Source organism: Ambystoma mexicanum, chromosome 10 (assembly GCF_040938575.1).
Source record: "Ambystoma mexicanum isolate Mex_15411 chromosome 10, UKY_AmexF1_1, whole genome shotgun sequence".
In the NCBI taxonomy this organism is placed as follows: Eukaryota; Metazoa; Chordata; class Amphibia; order Caudata; family Ambystomatidae; genus Ambystoma; species Ambystoma mexicanum.
The window spans coordinates 767,846,573-767,870,818 of NC_090932.1; the positions used below are offsets into that span (position 1 = coordinate 767,846,573).

General features: G+C 42.4%; 1 protein-coding gene across 4 annotated transcripts in view; it reads right to left on the reverse strand.

Moving 5' to 3' along the window:
• Positions 1-24,246, reverse strand: part of MME (membrane metalloendopeptidase) — a 589,667-nt gene that overhangs the window by 377,745 nt on the left and 187,676 nt on the right. For all 4 annotated transcript variants that reach the window (XM_069618415.1, XM_069618414.1, XM_069618413.1 and 1 more), the window contains exon 4: positions 10,791-10,952. In XM_069618415.1, coding sequence (XP_069474516.1) covers positions 10,791-10,952 — 162 coding nt within the window. The remainder of the gene's footprint in view (positions 1-10,790; positions 10,953-24,246) is intronic.

The window sequence follows — 24,246 nt, forward strand, 5'->3', positions numbered from 1 at the left end:
GTCGTCTTTATCCCCCCTGCTCTTGAACCTTTACATGCGTTCCCTGGCGAATCTCATTCCTGACCATGGAGGGACCGTTTGCACCTATGCCGATGACACACAGATATTATTTTGTCTAAATGCCCCAGAGGTCGACCCTCCTTTTAAGTTGAGTAACTACCTTTCTGGCATTGGAGATTGGATGGCCAGGAACTGGGTAAAGCTTAATGGTAATAAAACAGAAGTCCTAGTAGTTTGTTCTCCCACTGGGGCCTCATGGAGTGTTGACTATTGGCCTGCTTCTTTATGGCCTTGTCGGTTAAGAGTTTAGGAGTGAAAATGCTTGTGTCTGGATCTAGGGAAGCCCACATTTCCTCTGTGCGCCAGCTTGGTTTTGTTAAGCTGAAAGTATTGGTGAAAGTTCAACACGGCAGCACGATTGGCTCTAATATCACAGAGGATTTTGCATTCTCTGGTCCTGCTTCATCAGCTGCACTGGCTTCCGATTGGCAGCAGAATTAATTTTAAAATGCTTTGCTTGGTACACCACGTCATTCATGGTACTGCCGCACAATACCTTAGCTCTAAACCTATTCGATATAAACCAGACATACTACTCCGGCCCTCCTCTCAAATTCTGCATAGCACTCATAGTAAACGAGCAAGAGGATGATCTTTCTCTGTACTGGCTTTGACAATGTGGAACTCACTACCGACAGATCTTCGTGATACTGTTGATCACCTTCAGTTTCAGAGGAATATGAAGACTTATCTTTTTGAGATCTGAATGAGTAGCCTTTTGTCCCCTAAAAGTTGTGTGCTAGCGCCTTGATGCCTTCGGACCATAGCTGAGCTCTACAAGTCTTTATGCATACATGCATACATACAATAGAGAAATCAGGTTTGATGGGAAGCAGTGAGCTTCTTAAAATGAGGTGAGTTTCAGTGATATTCTGAGCAGATTGTGGAGGGAAGTAACTAGAACTGTCACTGGGGACAATACATGGGTGGCATACATAGATTAAGGACAACCAACATTAGACATTTTTAAGTGCAGGTAGGTGACACGGCCAGCTGTTTTAGGGTTGTGACCATGATGGGTGAAATGGAGTTAGAGGAAGTAAGGGACAGAGGCAGGACAGAGGCTAGGGAAACATTTTAGCTATAAGGCAGTTCAGAGGTAGGTCAAGAGGATTTATTTTAGTTTGGTTATAAACAAATCAGTGTAGACTGTTTCTCAGATCCAAGGAAGAGAATTCCATGCAAGTGTAGCAAGAAGAGAAAAAGAGCGGAAGTGAGTGGAAGCACAGGGAGGACGAGGTGCCACAAGTGTAGTTGAGGAGGCAGAGTGGAGATTACGAGAAGGCTTGTAGAGTTGGATAGAGGAGGATAGATACATTGGTGCCTTAACGTGGATATATTTGTGAACCAAGAGAAGACTTTAAAATTTGGCTCTGTTTTACATTGTCAGCCACCATGCCCGGTGACGGCACTGTTCCATGAATCAGGGTGTTTGTTGGCAGTGCAAAGTAACTTTGCAGAAGTGAAAAGTCACTTTGCACCATGCAAAATAATTGCATGAATCAGGCCCTAAATGTTTTAGTGAATTGAAACAACTATTCCATGACAAGCAAATGGGTTTGCAGCAAGGCAAAAGAATGGAATCTGCTCTGCTGTACAAGAGAAGGGATACTAAAAAAAAACCTTGCAGACATCAAGCCAGCAACAATAATCCTCCTCCAGCTTTCAGCAGTATACAACACAATTGACCACACTATTCCACGGCTTCTACTGTCCAGCCTGCAATCTTGTATGGCATCAAAGGAACAAATACAAATAAGACCATTCTTGGTGGATCTGATCAACATGGGTCCTTTCATCCCAAAAGCCACAACTTGGAAATGTGGTATTCCGCAGAAATCGTCCTTATTGCCAGTTCTATTTAATAGCTGCCACTGCGCACCAATGACAATAATTGAGCTCATGAATTTGCCATGCATTATCTATATAGTTAAGATTCATTTTGGAACACAACCACCTATTTCTCCAGACAATGAACATGGAAGACAGCCATCCAACAATGGGTGAAGGATAGCTACCTTTTCCAAAAATGCAACTTAAACATGCATCTTCCTCTGTAGCCTGGCTCACACATTGTACATTCTCAGGTACGAGCCTACTGCCTTGGGTCCAATACCTTTGTTATGATGAAGCTGGGCTTCGTCTTTGTCCAACGGTTCTCATTGAACCTGCAACCAGAAAACCAGAAGCACTCCAGGGGCCAGATTACATAAACTTTGCACTGGTTCAATCGCACGATATTAGCACTAGGGCAAAGTTCTGAAAACACTTGTAAATATTAGAAAAGCCTTGTACCATGAGAAGCGCAGCCTGGCATGGTATAGGCAGCAAGGCAAAAATTGAACAAATGCTAAAAAGATGCATTTCTGCACCTTGGCAAAGTTTTCCCTAGTGCTAATACCATTATGTGTTAGCACTAGGGCAAACTTTGCCCTGGTGCAAAAATACAGTGAAAATGTATCTTTGTTGCACTAGGGCTAGGGCAATTTTGCACATGTCATGGTGCAATGGTTTTTCGAATATTTGGAAATGTTTTTAGAAATAGGGCAAACTTTGCACTAGTGCTAATACCGTGCAAACTTGCACTAGTGCAAAGCTTCTATAATCTGGCCCAAAGCAGCTGCCACTGTCAAATTCACCTACTGAGAATGTTCAAGCCAGCCCTCAACATGCAACATCGAATGTTTAAATCTCTGGATCATGTTCAAGTCCAACCTTAAGGAACATTGAATATAAACAGTATTCAGTAAGCTTCTGAAAATGCATTATTCAGACATGTCTTTGATTAAGCTTGGCCAAAACATGAGGTAGTGGCCATCAATCGCCAAAGATGGGAACTGCCTAATCCTTCTGCTTTGGATTCCTTACTAGAAACGGGAGAACATGCCTGGTTGCTGCATCATTACACATTACGCAATCTTAGTCATTACTCACCAATACACCTCCCACATTCCCTGCCAACCAACTTGGGACAATGGAAGGAAGCAAACAAAGGAAGCAGGAAATAGAAACAGCCAGGAATTCTGGGCAACATCTAGTTACAGTAGCGAGTGAAAAATGAACTTAATTATGTAGGATGCAGCAATCACAGAAAGGTGGATGAAAGAGATTTGGTTTGCACATCCCCTTCACTTGTGCCAAACTAAATTTCACAGAATTCGCAATGGGCATCTGAATGGCACATCACATCCAGATGCCTTTCTGCACCGCTGCTGCACAATTGCGCAAATCCAGGGGCATTTCTGATCATTTTAAATCGCATTCCAAATGTATAGAAACAAACCGCAAAGGAAACATATGCCTCTTTCAATCTCACCCTTTCATGCATGTATTTTATAACTGTTACAGCAATGCTGTGAACTTCTGCTGTCCTACTTGTGTTCCTAGCCCCCAAACAGGGATAGACATGTTTAAATGTGTTCAATTTTCTTTTGCATTTCATAATAATATGCCTTTTATAACTCCTGACTGTTAAAGGTTGTGCTTGGAGCCTGTCATACTTTAGCACCAGGAGCGCCCTCCCGACACCATTTTATGAATAGGGACGGGCCTGAGCATTATTTATGCTATGGTACAGCCCCTGGAAATGCACAGGCCATCTGAATCAGGAGGCCTGTGCATTTCGAAAAATCACGCATTTACAAACAGCACAGCCCCTGTGCTATTTCAAGATGATCAATATTTTGAGAATCTAGCCTTAACTGTCCTCATGTTAATTATATCCTATAACATTGTCAAAATAATGAATGTGCCTACTGTCCTGTCCCTCTCATTTTAGCCATGGACCTTACCTGCGATTAAAAACACCTCTATCATATTTCGCTGCCTCAATCGACCCACTGCAGAAACTCAAAAGGTGTAATATTCCCCAAAGTGAATAGTGCATAGAGGGGACAGACTGCATTTGCACTTTTGTTCAAAAAAGTCCCTTCCATGGAATTTTAATCATTTCCACCGTATAGTGGACAAGTGGAGAGTAAAACACAGGTGAAAACCCCTCTCTTCAGATTTTAGACTTTACTTTTTTACTATGTGCGTTGAAAAGTGTTAATTCCTCCATCGATAATTGATTTTGGGAGGCAATTACAATGGATTCGAATGGAAATCTCTGCTTTTATCAGGTGGAAAAGTAATACGGGCTCAAGGGGAATCCATTGGTGAAATGCAAGCATGAAAATACATCATGATTCACTTTGAGGAGTAGGGAAACCTGATGCACTAAGTTTGCCCATTTCTTGTCCCCCACACCACCTCAAAACAAGGATCCTATGGATCGCCAAAGAAGGAGTTGAGGCAGGAATAATACCTATTGGCCTGATTTAGCACCTTCTTTGATGCTCCATGGGTCTTGGTAAAGGAGCCTCTATGCACTAACCCATCACAGTTCTAATGTATTCAGTCAGCTTGGATCTTTTTCTCTCTTATGTAGAAAGAATAACACTACAAGGGCAGCTTGACCAATGTTTTTTTACATGTATTGTAGATATTTTGTACGTTTTATGACAAGAAAAGAGACACTTGACAAGCTAGTCAAAACAATATAAAGTTGTTCTTGTCCCCCAAAGTTGAAAGTGTCCAGGGGGACTGGTTCCATTTGCACTTTTGTGCGAAATGATCACTTCAGTGCAATACTAATTCTTTACTCTAGGCAGTGGATAAGTTAATTGTGAAAGACAAGCGAAAACTCCATTGCACTTTACTTTGTCGCTGTATGATTGGAAAAGTGTAAATGGCTCCTGTTTTAAATAGTTGTGGATTGCATTTACAATGGATTTCTATGGCATCTGCCTGCTTTTTTGCCAGTTCTAAAACTCAGCCTGATTCCATAGGAACCTATAGGATTTCCTCCCCAGTTTACAAATCCAACTGCCAAATCAAACAAAAGCTGTAGCTTAAAAGATGGTGGTAACAATGGAGTACTACTTTTACTGCCATACTTTTATGCTCCATGAAACTTAAGAAAAGACACACAAAGTAAATGAAAAGATACACCCACATTTTGCCTATATGTTAAGAAATATGTTTGTTTACCCTAGGATTGCACTCTGGAGTAATTTGTTTATTTTAGTGTTAGCCAAAGAAGGTACATAATGGAGTGTGATCAGAAAAAGCATTAAAGGCATAAAGGGCACAGAAAGCAGAATATACAAAAGAAGGTATAATTTGCAATAAAGGCTTCCAAGGCTTAAAAGCGATGGGAGGCCTGCATGGCATGAAAGACATAAAGAGCAAAACAAGGTGTGCTAACCACAGAAAGCATGCAAGGCATAGAAGGATGGGAAGGTATACATGGCATAGAAGGCATGACATGAAAGAAGGCATAAAAGGAAAGGATATCTGAAAAGACATGAATGAAATTAAACACAAGCTGGGGATTGATGGCATAAAAGTACAAAATGGACAAGGATCCGTACAAGGCAAAAAAAAGCAGGTAAAGCATAAAAGACATCAGGGTGTGGCACTCAAGAGTTTTAATCCTTAACCACCCAGCTCTTAAAGAGGCCTGTTTAAAAGTGCTGAGCTTTGCAACTGGGATTGATTAGCTGTAAATCTACTGTCTGGCTAACTATGGCCCAATCTCCATCACTACCTTCCTGGGCAAACTCGTAGAACAACTGGCCATCTCCCAGCTTAATCTCCACACTGAATCTGTTGGCTGTCTTCAGGACCATAAGTCTGGCTTCAGAGCTGCTAGAAGCACAGAAACTGCTCTCCTGAACATCCGTGAAGACCTGCTCTCCGACCTGGATTCTAACACCCCCTGAGTCCTCATCTTGCTTGATCTCTCTTCCGCCTTTGACGTGGTCAACCATGCCATCCTGATCAAATGTCTCTGTGATAACCTGGGTATCACCGGTCACGCCCTGCTGTGGCTGACTTCTTTCCTCTCTGACCGACCCTCCAAGGTCTAACTTGGGTCCTTCCTCTCCGCTAACTTTTTTCTCTACCTGTGGTCTCTCTCAGGGGTCTAACCTCTGTCCCTGGCTTTTCAACCTATACCTGACACTTCTTGCCCACCACTTTGCTGCTTTCTGCCCCAACTTTCAGTGCTATGCGGATGACACGCAGCTCATTTTCAGGCTACCTTCAGCCACCTCTTCTCTGTCTCTCATCTCTGACTGTTTGTCTGCTATCAAGGAGTAGTGTGCTGCCAATTACCTATGCCTTAATGCCAGTAAGACTGAAATTCTCCTCATCGGCACACCCGCCCCCTCTGGCTGGCCTCGCTAGGCCCTCTTCCCGCTCCCACCTGCAAGGCTAAAAACCTTGCGGTCATATTCTACTCCACACTCTCCTTCTCTCTTCACATCTCTGACGTCTCTAGGAAGTCACACTACCAGCTGCACCTCCTCAGAGGTATTTTCCCTTTCCTCTCCTTCCGCCAGAAGCTCACTGTCTCCAGAGCTCTGCTTCTCTCTAGTTTGGACTACTGCAACAGCCTCTTTCTAAATCTGCATGCCTCTACTCTCCGCCCGCTGCAACTCATCCAGAACAGGACTGCGAGACTTGTCCTTGGCCTCAAGCCCAGGGATCGTATCTCTCCAGGAATGAAATCTCTTCACTGGCTACCAGTGGCTACGAGGATCAAGTTCAAAACCCTCTGCATTGTCCACAAGGCCTTCTGGGGTCTGGGGCCTCAATACCTTCAACTCTCTCTTCCTAAATATCTTCCTTCTTGAAGTCTTCGCTCATACGCCTCCTACTCCCTTAGGGTCAGTCGCTTCTCCAAGCAACAAGTTGGTGGTAGATCTCTTTCCTCGGCGGGGACCTCCCGCTGGAACAGCCTCCCTGCCTCCCTGTAACTTGAGGAGAACCATCTCCGGTTTTGGAAGCACCTCAAAACCTTTCTCTTCGTTTCTGCCTTTTGTCCTCTTCTCCCCTGCTGACCCCCCTGGCTGAATCTGAATCTGCACTGGTTACCTGGCCACCCTCTGTTCCGGGGCCCAGGTCCCTCCACCACCAGTTGCACACACCTGCACTGCCTGCATGGCTACCCCCGCACTTGGTGACTGTTTCTGTATCCCTAGTGTCCCACTTCCAGCACTTGACACCTGATGTTGGAACCTACCTTTGCACTTGCCACTTGCTGGCCGTTACTTTTACTTATTGTTATTATTCCATGCCCATGTACTGCACTGTTCCCGTCCCCTTCCCCCCGCACTTTCCCCCTTCCTCCTTTCCCATGCACTTGCGCAATCTGAATGGCACCTGGCCTAGTAGGATCGTTGTCTGTCCTCCCTTTGTTCCCCCTCCCATGCCTCGTGACACCTTGAAACACTTGTGTATAGACGCATATCATATCATATTCATAGTCATTTCTAAAGGCTTGAGAAGCTTGTGTATTATTGCACACCTATTGCAGGTGGTTAACTGTGTGTTTGGGCTGAGGTTACTGTAAGGAAGCCCTTGTCTGTTTGCTTGTACTTTATTAATTTATTTATGTCAACAGAAAGACAGAACAGTCCAGCGCGATGACCCATGCTAAAAGAAAAATTACTCAAATAGATGAGTCTTCAGTTGACAACGAAAGTTGACCAGATTAGTTTCAGTTCTCAAGGTCGAAGGTAGAGAATTCCACAGTCGGGCTGAGGTCACTGGGAGCGATTTCCCCCAGCCACTGGCACGTTTGAAGGTAGGTTGAATCACTAGTGCCTGATTGGAAGAGCGAAGAGCTCTTACAGGGAGATAAGGAGTCATATTCTTAAGATGTGTGGGAGCATGCCCGTAGACACATTTGTAGACAAGCAAGGCTGCTTTAAATTGTATACATGCAGAGGCGGGCAGCTAGTGAAGGGATTTCCGGTTGCTGGATATGTGGTCTTTCCTAGACTTACCTTTGATGATACGTAAAGAGTCATTCTGAGTGATTCACAATTTAGCCAGATTTCTTTGCAAGTGCCAAGCAGCAGTGCGTTGCAGTAATATAGGTGTGAACGAATGGTGGCACAAGCGATGGTGGTTCAGTTAGTCTCTGAAAGAAACGGGTGAATATTCCTGAGCAGGTGGAGTTTGATATGAGGATGATCTGGAGATCTTGCTAGCATTAGTGTCAGCGTTAAGAGCTGAGTTCAGATGGGATCCTAGGGTCTTTACTTTTTCAATGCCAGGGTTAGTACAGTCATGGATGACAAAGGACTGATAGTCAGTTTGCAGGTTACTTCTTGCGTGAGGTGGATCAAAGATTAGGAGTTTGGTCTTATTGCCATTAAGCCACATCCAGCGATGGTTCATCCAAGACTCAATCTTGGTGTAAGTGTGTTTAAGATATGTAGAGTCTAGTTTTAGGATCCTGACAGTTTGAGGACAAGCTGGGTGTCATCACCGTAGTTCGTAAAAATGTTTTTTTCCAGAACTTCACAGAGATGTCTTAAGTACAGGTTAGAGAGAATTCGGGATATACAAGCCCGCAGAAGAAAAGCACAGGTAATGAGTGACGGAGGGAACGTGCTTTGCCCCAACATATTCTAGAAACTCGTTGGGACAGACATTACTGAAACCAGGTAATAGAGTCCTCACAGCATTGCCCTACATTTCTGAGGGTGCAGAAGAGGTGTTTGTGATCTAAAAGATCAAAAGCAGCTGACAGGTCCAACAGGACCAGAAGACCTGTGTTGCCCTTGTCAGTAATTTCAAACATGTGAGAATATAGATCAATAAGGGCCGTCTCAGTACTGTGACAAGCTCTAAAACCTGACTGTCTTGAGTGTAGGATTTGTCTGTTTTCTATAAATACTTGATATTGGGTGATTGCAAACGTGTCCAAGTTCTTTAACAAGAAGTTACAGTTTGTGATGGGCCTTAAGTTTTCAGTATCAATAGGGTCCAGGCCAGGTTTCTTCACCAAGGGATTGACAGCGACCATCTTGAAAGATGCGGGCACTAGCTTCCATTTAAATGAAGAGTTGACAAAGTGAATAAAAAAAGGAGCAAATATCTCCTTTTTCACGAGAATTAATTTGGATGGAAGTATGTTACTTGGGCACGAAGAGGGCCGTATGTTGGCCAAGAGTTTAATCATTTTGGGAATGCTAGCAGCAGAGAAGAGAAAACTAGGGTGTTTCCCTGCAGCAGGCAGGGGCGTGGTGGAAGGGTTAGAGAGATGCGTGATAAGGTCGCTCTTAATCTTTTCCCAGGCTTTTGATACCTTTGCTTAGAAAGCCAATTGGGTGTGCAATCTTGGTTAGAGAGGATGAAGTCTGATTGTGATGGTTCTGGGATTTTAGAATTTCAAAAAAAGGTTGGGGGTTGTTATTTGCCTCGGCTATCTGCTGGTTAAAGAAGATTATTTAAAGCATCAACAATAGCGGATTTGTAAATTTTCCAAGCATCTAACTGATTCATCCAAAATCATTTATGCTTTTCATTTTATATATTAAAATTATACTGCACTGCTAATGCTGCTCCTAAATGTGCAACATGTTATTGTTCTACCTGTTAAAAAGCATTACAGCATTGAATCTGGAACTGGACTACAGGGGTCGTTCTGGGTACCAGTGAAAGCACCATTCCATGCTTACCATCACCAATTGTACAAGAGGTGCCTTTCTAAAGTACACTGTACAGATTAGTAATGCAGACCAGTTGTTTTCTGGGTTTACCCAATCTGATCGTTTCAAACTGATCATATTGTAGATCTGGTCGAATTCGGTCGATTCGAAACGATCAGATTGGGTAATCACTACCAAACATGGGGAGCGGGGGTTGTGGGGTTATCCCCCGCTCTCCATGTTTGGTAGTGATGGCCTTTGGGGGCAGCAGGGGTGTCCCGCTCTTCCAGAGGTTTGGAGGCGGGGGGCGGGAAACAAAACAAAAAAGAAAAGCGGACCATGCGGCATCGGATGAGACCCGCGTAGGAGGGACGGAACTGACGCTGCAGGGTCAAAAGAAAGTGGACGCCAAAAAGGTAAGTAGAGGGTAGGTGGGGTATGTATTGCAGACTTTGGGGGGTTTAAGTTTTGCCAGATTTGGCCAAGGCAAAATTGTGTTCTCTGCAAAATTGACACGGTCAATTCGTCCACGAAGAATTATACCACAGCCAAATCGTATACATCAGTTTTCTGCTGTGGTATGTAGATGTATTTACACTCTGATGAGGTGTTTCATAGTGTCTCTTTCCAGAGGCAATTAGCTTAGGCTCATATTAATCTGCATGATGTTAATTTTAGGCATCCATTGTGGATGGAAAAAGAATGATACCTTTCTTTGCTCAACTATATTGTCAGGTTGAATGAGTATATGATTTGTGCTTGTTTCAAATCATCTCTCTAAAACACAATATTATTTTAGATGCCTGGAACTTGCCTGTCATGACTCCACTTCAGACCTGGTACATCGCTCCCCTGATCGACCGCAGGAATCCCACATTCATTTCTTTCCCTTGATAACACTGAAATCATCATCACAGTATCTGCACTGTGTGTCTTGACCACACATCATTGTAAGGAGAAACATGTGCCTTAAAACAGCGTGTACTACGTACACGTGCGGCTTTTGTTTTCAAAGCTTCAAGTTGGAAGAGCACATAATGACACTGAGTATTTCCTTATTCCTTAGAAAGGGAAATATTCCAGGAAGAAGAGTGAAAGAAACATTTCTCTGGAAAGATCTGTATCAACAGCGCAATTTGTAATTCTGTGACTTTAAAGATAAGAGCTGTTTGCAGTAAATCCCGAGCAGGAAACCAAACACCTGCTCTAGACTTTTACTGGAAGCCTTAAAGTTTCACTGACCTTTCAAAACAACTTCGAGTTCATCTCTTAAAATGTCAAAACTACTGTAGCGGGAACTGGTCTCTGGGATGATGTTCTTTTTCAGCCAACCGCCACAGGCGTACTGATAGAAATCACTGCACGGCTCCACCGAAGTGTCCATGTTCTCGATGATTCTGGATGCTGTAGAAAGAAACTAGCCATCAGCACATGTGTACAATGGTCACTCTGTTAGTAGATACTGTTCAAATAGATTCGGACTTGAAGACAAACTGAATCATTTAGCCTATTCCTTATGAGATTCCGATAAGGACTTGTAAGAAACTAGTGGGATTTTCGGAACAATAACAAAAACTTTAAAAGAATTTATATGACACCTAAATACTTATTGAATTCTTATAACATCTTGAAATAGGATTTTTGCAAGATGTTATAAGATTTGGATACGATTCTTATAAGAAAATCAATATAAAAGTGTTGTATGGGAATACATATGAGAAAAATAAACATATAATGATATTCATGGGATACTATTTGCATATGTATGCGGTTAATCAGGCAGAAACTTTATTTCTGAAAAAAAAAACTATAAAAGTGTACATCAAAAAAGATAAATGGTCATTTTCCCAGGTTGTATCATCGAACATCCATGATTTCAAATGCAACTGGTTTGAATCACATGTAGATGAGTAAACACCTAAATACAATTCATATGAAATCACTAAATATTATGACACTGCTGCATTCTTTTTCTCAGAACCCGGAGAGGTTGGATGACGGAATGGCACATGTGGATGCAAGTGAATCGTGTTTGTGTCTCTCGTCCATCATGGATACTATGGTCCCTTTCTTGTAGCTACACCCGAAGGGGAAGAGAAGCACAACACATCCTGCATGCTATTGTGGGAAAGTCGTGGTATCACACATGAGGGGTGGGGGAGCAAACACATATCATATCTTGTAATGTGGACTCATAACTGACAATCCTTGTATGGGAAGTGGTTGGTAATGCTGACACTGAACTTTCTTGCTGTTTTTTTCTTGTGTTGCCTGCCATAGTGGTACATCCGATTGTAGGCATTATCCAGGCTCTCTTCACACCCCTTCTTCCTTCTGCATTTGCTGATTAATTTTACTCTCTACATTGGTGTTTTATTTGATCTTTTTACCATTAACCAGAGTGGATTTAGATGGTAGAGGCCAAACAAGTGAATTGAAAAGCAAATATGTGTGTACTTAGTCCTAAAGAATTGCACACCCTGTGCCTAAATTAAGTAATAGCTTTGTACATTTGCACGTGTTTAAAATAATATGTTATCGATTGTTTTTCAGCTGTCTCCAAAGTATAATGGCTGCATTAGTATGGTTGTACATCTTCATTTTCTCATTCCAAACCTTGCTAACCTATATGTCCATTGGGATCAAATTAAACAAACCAATCATTATGATCAAGTTCAATAAATGTAAAGCTTGTAATGTGTTATTAAACTTTACTGGGCTTACATTTTAATATGGAACATTATTGCTCATAATGACAACCATGTCTTTTGGTGTTGAAGTTTGCATAACATGCAACTTACTGGTGCAAACCCCTATCGGTAATCTCTACCCACAGTCCCAACATGACAGACTTTTTCCACATCTCTACCATCAGACACATACATTGGTCTTATAAAACGTGAATGGGCAAAATAGCCCCACAAAATGCAACAAGAATGTGTCCCGTTTGAAATGTATGTCTTGCAACATCACTCTACTCCAAGCGACCCAGCTCAGAGATGTCGGGGTAGAAAAGGTAAGAGCAGGACAAAGACTGACTAGATGTCTTTTTGACATTGGATTGAGTGGCCTCAAGTTGTTATGGCACAACAACTGGCACCACTGCCATGACAGACCATGCACAGGTATCTGTCTGTCTGGCTCTGAGACACACGCTTGTTAAATCGTTCCTCTGGAGGATGAACATGTCCATGTTCCAGCGAATGCAAAATAAAATAAAAAAAGGAGAAATTGTTAAAGAGAATGAGGACTTTGTCAAGTGAAACCAAACAGAAGGTATATCTAGTTTAATAATATGGGAAACATTGGGCCTCATTACGACCCAGGCGGTAAGTTACCGCCTGGGTCGTACCTTTACCACCATGGCGTAAACTATGTTTACGCCATGGTGGTTGGCGGACTTACCGCCCCATTCCGAGGTTGGCGGGGCGGTAAGTCCCCAATCCCCATTTACCCTTCCCCATTCCCATTTTTGCCCCATAGGGCATAATGGGAGTGGGGAAGGCGTTAATTACGCCACCGTAAATTACGGTGGCGTAATTAACATCAAGGTCCCTTAGCGCCATGGATTTTAACACCTGCTAAAAGCAGGTGTTAAAACCTCCATGGCGCTAAGGGACCTCGGAATCAGGCGGTAAGGGTCGGCGCTGTTTACGCCGCCGTAAACCCCTTACCGCCTGAGTCGTAATGAGGCCCATTGCCTTTTTACATGAGGAAGGTCATAATGAATATGGCCAGGCATTACAGGAAAAAAGAAAGGAAAAGGAGATGAAAAGTGTATCAGAAGAAGCACAAGATATCAAATACTGCTATGCAGCCACGAAAGATCAAACTCTTCTGGAGAAGCTCAGGAAGAACAAATATGAGCTGAAAAAGGTGGATATGCCATGTTCCGGAAGCAAGTGAAATACTTTGAACAGGGAGAGCAGGGCAGTCACCTCCTTGAACATAGACTCAAGGCTGAGGACAGGGGAAGGGTCATTATGGCTATTAGAGATGAAAGGGACACAGAGATGAATAATGACACAAGAAGGATTTAGCCGTGCATTTAGGAATGGTTATGGAAACCTATATGGCTCTCAGGCAGGTGTGATATCCTGGAAAAAAATGTACTACCAACAGAATTGTACCATATACTTCCTGACTCTGCCCTAAAGCTCCTTAGCAAAGCTGCCACTGGGTCTGCTACCTGGCGGAACTCTCTCAGACCTGCCTTAATCACTCTCCTATTGAAGAAATATAAATCACCAACACACTGTGCTAACTACATACCAATAGGTCTGATCAACATTGATTGTATAAACCTGGTCAAAGCATTGTCAAAGCAGCTAGAAAAGGTGATACACCTGTTGATTCATGAAAAGCAGGTTGGCTTTGTTCAGGGTAGATATGTTGCGGACAATATGAGGTAATTACTTCCGACTTTGGAACAAAGGCAATGGAACTCAAATACCATTGTCACAGTTTCTCTTGATGTGGAGATGGTGTTTGATAGGATCAGATGGGGATATCTCTTCACAACTCTGAGGATGCAGGAATGTGGACCAAAGTTCTTACAATGTGTGAACCATCTTTTTACTGAACCTTCCATCAGTGTTCTCACCAATGGCCTTACCTTCAGAAAGTTCAACATTCAGAGTGGTACAAGACCAGGCTGTTCTCTCTTGGACCTGCTATCCATTGTCACAATGGAAGCCTTGGTTCATATGCTGAGGAAATATGGACACTTAAGGGGACATTATTATGGGGGACAATCAGGAAAGATTTGGCTATATGCAGAAGGCAATCTGGCAGTGATGTTAGATGCTGATTTAGGCATGGCTTCCCTTATGGTTGTGATGGAACATTCTCCAGAGTGACTGGCTAGGAGGGGAATTGGAGCAAGTCAGCGACTTTGCCAGTCTCTCCATCCAACTTGAATCATCTGTCCAATCAGTGGAATTTGACATGGTGCCAACTAAAATGAAATACCTGGGAATCTGCATCTCCCTACAGGTGAATGAGATGATACAGATTAATTTTGCTATGCTACTACTCAAATCAAACCTAGAGAATTGGTTGCACTTGAAGCTCTCCCTCTGGTAGAAAGTCAACAGCATCAAAATGAATATAGCACCCAGGATATTCTATAGTTTCCATGCTCTCTCTTATGCTACCGAAAGGTCTCTTGAAAGAAATTGGTGCTTTGATTAAACAGATCCTATTGGAGGGAAAACCACTGAAGCTAGCACTTTCAAAGCTGCAGCTACAGACTTGCTTAGGGGGCATGAATGCCCCTAATGTCCCACACCGCCACTTGGTGTTCTCTGTGAAATATATCCATAGAATGAACATGCCTGATTCTGATGTATGGTTAGATACTGAATCAAATCAAACTTCACAACTGGAACCCAGTGCATTATTAACACTAAGTCCATAAATATGCCCAAGAAGAAACCCCTCACAGAGTTTCTACGGAAGAGTTGGACCTCTGTATCTCATGCATTCAGTGCTGACCCCTACATATTCTTAGATACCTTGCTTGTTCCCTCAGAAAGATTACTGATCCCAAATGTAACTGAATATGGCTAGCGCTCATCCGGCAGCTACCTTCTACAGACTTCACGTTGCAACCTATTGAAAAGACACATACATCTTGTGAGTGTGGGCTCTGGAAATTGGAGAAAACTTCTGAGATCTGAGAGCTAGAAGAAATGTACCAATAATGTTCTACGAAGCCCATTCAGCTGCAGCTCATCAGATCAAGCTACTGTATTGAACATATTGGATATTGGAGAAAATGCATGGGGGGAACTTGAGTAATAATGACATCTTCTTCTTCATAAGCATTATTTTGGCGTGAACCATTAAGCACAATATTGCATAGAACAAACTTAAACACGATAAAATCATAGATAAAATTGATCATCATCTTCCATTCTAATACTTCAGCTAAGAAGTACATAATCCAGAAACAGATAGCATTTTGTCTAAAGATTCCATACAATTGATATAAATATAATAGCTTCTAAATATGCTAACAAATAACACTTATTCTATATTTATAAAAGTGAACATTTGTGGGTGTGTTTGTGGCTTGGTATTGTATTGTATTGTATAGGCAATTATAAAGTGCAACAAAGACCACAAGGCATCAAGGCGCCCGGGTAAGAGAGAAGCCACTGAACCTCAAGGACTGAAACAAATAGGTTTGAAAGATTTTTTGAAAGGGACATATTCAGAAAGATTTCGAAGGTCAGATGGCAAGGCATTCCAGAGCATAGAGGCAAGGACTGTGAAAGATCTTCTTCTCACTCTGGCACAAGGAAACATAGGAACACATAGCAGAGATTGATTTGTTGAGCGTAGTAGTCTGTTAGGAATGTAGAGCATGATTTTAGAACATAAGAATTCTGCCCTGACATCATGAGTAATACAGTGAATGGGACAGAGCACCTTAAACTTAATTCAGCTCCTAATGGGTAGCTAGTGCAGTGGTAAAGTAGGTCTTGAGAGTGAGCCAGCCTGGGAGCTCCCAGAGCAAGGCGCACCGCTGCATTCTGTAGAGTTTGAAGGCATTGCAATAGCATCTCTGGTTAACCCAAATAGATGGCATTGCAATAATACACAGAACTAATGATAGATGCAGTCACAATTTTGGACCTAGATGTGTCTGGAATAAATGGTAAGACTTTTTTGAAAACTTTCCATTTTGTGTAGCCTAATTGGCAGACTATGGAGATCTGGGCTTCTCTATAGCTAGTGGCTAGTTTGATCCCTAGGCTCTTCACTATTGAACTAGGCTCTGGACATGGCCCCAGGGAGGAAGGACAATAGTCACAAGTCCAGGGCTGTCCCACAGTATTAGATCCAACCAGGAGGACCTCTGTTTTATTTCTGTTAAGTTTGAGACAATTTTTGGCCATCCAGTCCCTGACCGCAGCAAGGTAGTTTTTCAGTTTGCTGGGTGGATGAAATGATGGCACATTCAGGCAAAAGATGATCTGAGTATCATCGTGTAAGAGCAGAAATGTACTCCATAGCTGGCAATTAGATTAGCCAGTGCCTGAATGTACAAATTAAACAAAAGGGGAGACAGCGCAGAGCCCTGGGGAACTCCACAGTTCAAAACAATAGACATGGAAGTAAAAGGAGGAAGATAAACTGTTTGAACCCATTCAGGCAAAAAGGAGGAGAACCATTTCAGCAGAGTGCCCGAGATTCCAGCCTCCTGGAGACATAGAAGAAGCTTCCGATGATCAACAGTATCAAAGGTCACAGAGAGGTCAACGAGAATCAGAGCTCCCACCTCTCTGCGGTTCTGAAGCAAAGCAATGTCATACATGAGAGCAACCATCATGAACTCTGTACCTATACTGGGATGGAATCAAGACTGAAAAGGATGGAGATTGGATTCGAGAAAGGAAGAAAGCTGAGGGGTCACAATAGATTCCATCAATTTCATGAGAACAAGAGCAGTGAGATGGGTCGGTACTTTTCTACCATTGCAGGCTCAAGATGTGATTTTTTAGTATTGGGGAAATCAATGCATGTTTAAGGGGCTCAGGAATATGCCATGTAGAGAAAGAGTAATGGATTGCAGCGGTAAACACAGAAACAGAGTTGGTATAAGCCGCTTGGAGAGTACACAGGGGAATTAGATTCATGGGAGAAGCAGAGCGAAGTTTCAGAGGTGCATTTTGTCTTTCACTGTACTGAAATGGAAGGCACTAGGTTGTTTCCCTTCGGTAGCAAAAAATAAAGCAGGGGGCTGGCCATAACCAGCCTTCCTAGGTGTATCATTCTCGAATGTTACAAATGTTATCCCCAAAAAAGGAGGCATCCGGTCGCAGTGAGCATGAGTTTGCAGGATCATTAAGGGAGCCCATTTAGGAGTAGTCAGCTCCTTGGCAACTCAAAACAATTCTCTAATGGAGCAGAAGGCTGTAAGAATGCGCTGTGCAAAATAACAAGATTTAGCTTTTTTTATTGCAGTATGATATATTGTGCAAGCCTGCACATAGGCTGGTTTTGCGGAGGGATCGAGATAGGTGTGCCACCTCCTTTCATCCTGCCGGCAAAGTTGTTTCCGCAGCCTAAGTGTGGGTGTAAACCAGGGAGCAGAGGGCGTAGTTACCTGTTTGGCCCTCCGGACATTACTGGATACATAAAATCTGGACACCTCACCCCTTTCCCTGGATTACAGCACCTTCACACATGAGAAGGTTGCCTGAAGTAGGTGAAAAAACAATATGGTCATAGAAGGACTGGTCCCTAACCCTATAATGCATGGTTTCTGAGACATTTGCACTGCAACAAACTGCACCACGCCAGGGTGAGGCAACAGGTGGGGAGAGGGCACAGTAGGTCCCAGTATGCAGCAGCACACCAACTCTCGCCTCCCCCCAACATCTGATCCGAGGTATGTCAGCCAGCCAAACACGTCCATTCTCGGTGCAGTTTACTTCAGAGTACAAAGCACAGCAAGCGCTAAGCGAATGGTAACAGCGACCTAAAGGATCATCGATTTTCAACAACACTGAGAGTGTTGTCATGTCTGTCCACAGAACCCGTTCAGAGAATGGGTACTTTTTGTTAGTTAGTTTAATAAAATAACAAAGTGCATAAACTGTGCAAAGTGCTATTTAGGGTACCTAATATTATAGTATGTTATCATGATCAATCTGCACAGATGTATAATCTAATAAAATGTATATGCATTACATTTTTTAAGCAAATTGCCCCGCCGGGCTTACTTACATTACTGATGTATGGAAGATTGATTTCAGGGTTACCAATCCCGCTTGACCCTCCTTCTTCTCCACGCCTTAAGCATGTAGTTTGCTACAGAATGGACTGCCAAGCTATCATTTGAGGAGCAGCATAGTTACTGTGCCTGCAAAGTTTTCCTAATGGCTCTCACCTGGAATAAGAGTTTAAGATTCTCTTTCCGGAGGTCCAAGTGATTGGGACCAATAAGCAAAAAGTGGACAATTCTTTTGGTCGCAACCGGCACACTGGGCATTTATTGCTGACAGTATTGTTCCACTTGTGGCACAGTTGTACAGCCGGTAAGATGCCAAGGAAGAGTTTAACCTGACTAAGCTCTAATATTAAATCATAGGTATAGTGGAAGCGTTAGAAGCAATCGCTGCAGCAAAAAGTTTCTTAAATTACAAGCCATTTCTAATAATGCTCCACAACACTTTATGCTTAATAGGCAGGGAGGATAATCAGCCATGAGACAGGGGCAGTTCCAATGCTGTCACCATTGAATTACCTGGAGTAGATATGACCAGACTTTCTGTGAGTTCGGAGGAGACAGTAAGTGATACGGAAGCCGCAAATACTTCCCAATGTTGGAATTTGGGAAGTCAGATAGTGCTGCAGATGGAAGAACCAATAGTGACAAGAACTATGGCAGAAATGCCACCTACTTATGCACAATATGCAGTGGATAAGGTGAACATACAGGGTCTGCCGCAGGTGAATAATGAGTTGTGTGAAGCTTTAAAGGAGACACACAGGGAAGGCAGCCATAATACTAGTTAAAATGAGACACTCTGTGCCCTACATGAGCCAATGATTATCAGCACGGAAAAGCCTGTATCACTTAGTCCTATTAAGGTTGAGAGTGTACATACAATTATGTGTAATAAAGATCAGGGAGCTCATGGTGGGAATAACCCCCTTATTGCACAGATCCCTGTGCCACACTTGAACCTGGCCTTATTGAATACTAGATCCGTAGTAAAACATACGCTGGATGTTCACAACTATATCTTAGAACAGAAGGTAGACATATGTATTATGGAAACATTGCTATCAGAATCCCATGGCCCCGTGATTGATCAAGTCACTTCCTCGAGCTACGACAGGAGGGCCAATGGGCTGGGGTAGCTATGATCTGCAAAAAGGAACTGGAGCTATATGAGAAGAAAATCGACTATGAGGGATGCAATATACTTCATACCCCCATCATAAGTTTACCCCCATCATAATCCCAGCATCACTCTTGTGCTGTTATATGGGCCTCCTGGGGATTCTATGATTTTTAATGAAGATCTTACTAATGATTTATCTTCGATGCAGACACCAAACTCTGCAGTGATTCTACTGGGGGACTTTAATCTTTGGGGAGGGGATAGAAAAGATAAAAAGCTCTACAATTAGAAACTCTCTTGAATAGTGAGAGTATCACGGTATATAACTCAGAGCCTACACATATCAAAGGCAATGCCTTATATTGGGTCGCCATTGATGATATATGGCTAACCGAGGTGAAAACCACTCCATGTGTATGGTCTGATCATGCCATGATCAGATGCCATGTAATGCTCCCTGTCCCGCTTAAACATCAACATGAAAAATCACATAAGGTAGTAAGTAGAAACTACCGTAAAATTACAGCAGGAGACTTGGCAGAATGTATGGATGATCTGTGGTTGAAAACGAATGAATCAGACCTTCGTGATATTTTAGTTAACACCTATAATGAGGAGGTGACAAAGCTATTGGATGGACTTGCTCCTGGCAAACTGAGAAGTGTCAAGAAAAACCAAATCACGAAGATTGGTTTTCAACCGAGTTAGCTCAATTAAAAACAATAAAACGACAAGCGGAACATGTCTGGCTAAAAGACTGAAATTCCACAAAAAAAGGCTGCCTGGAAATGCAAAAAAAAGAAAATAAAGAAAGGATAACCGAAGCCAAATGTAACCATCATAATGACCAAATGAATAAAGCTGGGAATAAAACTAAAGAACTTTTTAGAGTTTTTAAATCCTGGGAAAAACCAAGAGCATTGACACAGGATACAAATCCCTCTAAGGAGGATTGTGACCAAGTGCAGTGTGCATTGTGGATAAACTCTTATTGGCTCAGAATAAGATTAGGAAATAACTTGATGGGCTGGAAGCAGTCACAATAAAGAAAAAGGCTAGGATGAGCCCCAAAAAAGTCTGATGAGAGCTGTGTCTCTAGTCAAAAGGGTGTAAATCAGGGGACAGCACCCAATGGTTTTAGCTTTAAGGAGACAACTATACAGGAAATGAAAGAAACTCTAAAAGACATGCACCCGACTAACTGCCAAGGAGACCTAGTACCTTCTAAAATCATTTTTGAACACCAATATATCTGTTTGCCATTACATTGTAGATTTGTAAACCCCTCCTTTAAGCATAGTACCATTCCACAACTTATAAAAGTTGCAGCAGTTACACCTCTGGTGAAGAAACAAGGGCTGGATCCGATGGATGCAACTAATTTGCGAACTATCACAAGCACTCTATTTTTTCTTAAACTAGTAGATAAGATTGCGGCTACTCAACTCCAAATATATATGGAAGCTGCGGGAATATTTCATAAGAAACAATCAGGCTTTAGATGTGCTCAATGTACTGAGAGTGCACTAGTTGACTTACAAACGCAAATGCTGGAACCCTTGGAAAAAAACAGATTAGGGCTGTTGTCTCTCTTAGATTTGTCAGCAGTGTTTAATATTCTTGATCATCAGATCTTATTGGAGAGGCTGAAAGTGATAGGGGGCTTTCAGAGAAAGATATTCGCTGGGTACAATCCTTCTTGGTGGGTCGAAGATCAAAAGTGTATTGGAGAGATAATGCACCATAGGCAATTGTTTTGATGTGTGGAGTCCCCCAAGGGGCCTGCTTGTCGCCTCTTATACATAATACATACAGCCATTTTGCCAGCAACTGGAGAGTTTGGGATTCTTTTTCTCCAATTATGCCGATGACTTTCAGCTTACAATGGAGCTGAATGGAAATTACTCAGAGGATCATGAAATGCTCAAAAACATATACCAGGAAATCAAGAACTGGATGTCTACAAACTGGCTATGTCTGAACGCAGCCAAAACTGAGCTGAGGAAAAATCGTGTCGCCATTGCCAGGACCCCACGACAGTGGAGTCCCTTTTTCATTTAATGGCCTTGTGTCCAGCTCTGAAGGTGCAGCGCTCTAAACAATTATGTTCACTATTTTCGGGCTTTGCACTGGCCAACAAGAACATTTGGTGGCCATCTTTGATGTCTGGTCAAAAAACTTCTTATGTACTTGCAGTGGTGAAAGTTTTGATGGAAGTGCTTCCGGAGAGTGGAATTTCTAACACATTTAAAAAATGTTCTCTTTCTTATTCCCTCTCATTTCCACCATTTCTGTATGCTGCTGTAAAGCTGTAAATGATTAAATGGTCATTCTTTATCGTTATTGGTAAGAAAAAAAAGGTAATTCTGCTTCGCTAAAAAGAATTGTTGACTCAATTTTAATGTAAATAACAATACAAAAAAAACCGGAGCTAATGGTTTATGGTTCCAGACAAGCAAGGGAAAGTTTAAGTCAGTTATATGGAAGCCTCTCGATAGAGAAGAACCTAATCCCAGTTTTGGCCAAGGTTAAAACACTTGGTATTTATACAGAGGCAAGTCTTAATGCTGATGCCCAGGTCCCAGGAATCGTAATAAATCCTATTACCTTAGAATTCTAAGGTTAGTTAGACCAATGATTACGAAAGAGATGTGTGCGAAGCTGGCAAGAGCTATCATTCTCTTGCGGTTGGACTATTGAAACTCCCTTTTGGGAGAAGCGAGTAAAAAGTCCATATAAATATTGCAAAAAAAAACAGAATGCAGCAGTACACATTGTGTGTAAACTTACATGGAAGATCCAATATCGGTAGCCAGGAAAGAGTTGCACTGGCTACCTATGGCATCTAGAGTTGCCTTTAAGCTATTGACACTGGCTCACAAATGTATATTAGGAATTGCCCCCCAGTACCTCAGGGATAGGCTGGTAGTATATCAACCCACAAGGAACTTGCGATCAGCCAAAGCCCTTTTTAAAAAAATTGATTACATAAAAAGAGCTCAAGGAAGGGGTCGCTCCTTTCCGGTCTTGGCAGCTCGAGCATGGAATGAATTGCCTGAATCCATGTGGAAAGAGGAAAGATACCTGGCGTTTAGGAAACTCCTGAAAACTAGGCTTTTTGTGCAGTGTTGGAATTCCGGAAAAGCTTATGCGACCTCGTACTAACTAGCGCCTAGATGCCTAAGGGCTTTGGCACTTTAGAAATCATATAACATAACATAACGACATTCATTCTCTTGCCCAATAGAGCAACAGTTTAGCCTTGCAAACCAAATCTATTCTTTGGTATGCAAAATATACAGGTAGATTAGGAGCACTAGCCAGGAGTCCTAAGATGTTCTTTAGGAACTTATTTTCGATCACAGTCCATTGCAGTTTTCTATTCCCCACAGCTCCGATCCATACAAGGATGCTTGCCTTGCCTGAAGCTTATATGCTTCTAATGTGACCCTGCGAGTCCCACTACCAAATTCTCGAAAGAACGTTGCTAATGCCCCACTATAGCTTCATGGAGTTATCCCTGACCTGCACATTTGTGCTGACCATTTGCATTCCTCTGTAACTCGTAACCCAAGGTACTCGTAGCTGGCAATCTGTTCTACCAGTTGAACATTCAATACCAAATTCACCCCTGGTATCATTTTCCTCCTAGCCCCCTTAACCCTTTAAGTGCCAAGGACGAGTATGCTTGTCCTTTTTACATAGACCTGCATAATAGCCTGGCAGTTATACCAGGACTTTTCTTTTAGATACATTTATAGACACTCCATTGGTCGAACAAAAGTCTTCAAACACCTTAAACTGTTTCCTAACACTCACCGGGGTCAAGATCAAGAGCACTGCATCCTCTACAAAAAGCATTATGTGGTATTAATCACTGGACAAGGTGGATACATCAGCTACAGTTCATATTATATCTTTAATCACACCATTGGTGGAGAGGCAAGCCAACTTTGGGACTAGGACGCAACCCTGGTGCACTCCCATTTGTATATCTATCTTTCCTGTTGTCCCCTCATCAATATTCCACCTCACTGCTGCCTTATTTTCTGTTTACAGCAGCTGAATTGCCCTCAAGAGGGGTGATGGGATACCTAGATGCATAAGCGTGCACCATAGCAGAGAATGTGGAACTTTATCAAAAGAGGTACATAAGTCAATGATGACTGCATGGACATACATTTTCCGCAGGTTTACATACTTATCCAATAACATTCGTAATCGTAAACTTTGATCAATTGTTGTTATACCACTTTAAAAACTTGATTGAAGATGGTGCATTGTATGGTACTTCTTAATCCATGCCTCCAGGTGCCCCAAAATAACTTTTGCAAACATTTTCCGCCCTGCATCCAGCAAAGAATTTGGACGATAATTTCCGGGGTCATTCCTCCCACCCATTTTGTAAATGGTAACAATCTCTGCATGGACCCACGAAGAAAGATTGGAATTAGATCTTAATACAGTATTAAAAAGTTCTGACAAAATCGGTACCCAGACTAGCACTTCCCCTCGGTAGAAGTCAACTGGAATACTGTCCCATCCAGGTGCTTTTCCTGTCCTTTGACTACCAAGGGAGCATTTAACTTCCTGTACCATATTAATTAGTGGAGGTCAATTATTATTATCAGAGTAATACTGTGTCACCTCTACACTGATTAGTACCCTGGTTTCCCAATAGAGCGTCTTAAAATGATTAAACTATACTGGCTCTGGAATGCAGCCCTCATCCACTCGCTACTCAGGCCGTCTTCCTGCCACCACCAAGACCCAGAATTTGAAGGAGTCTTTGATAGCCTCCATTAATGATTCCCATGTCCCCTCTACAAAGGCTT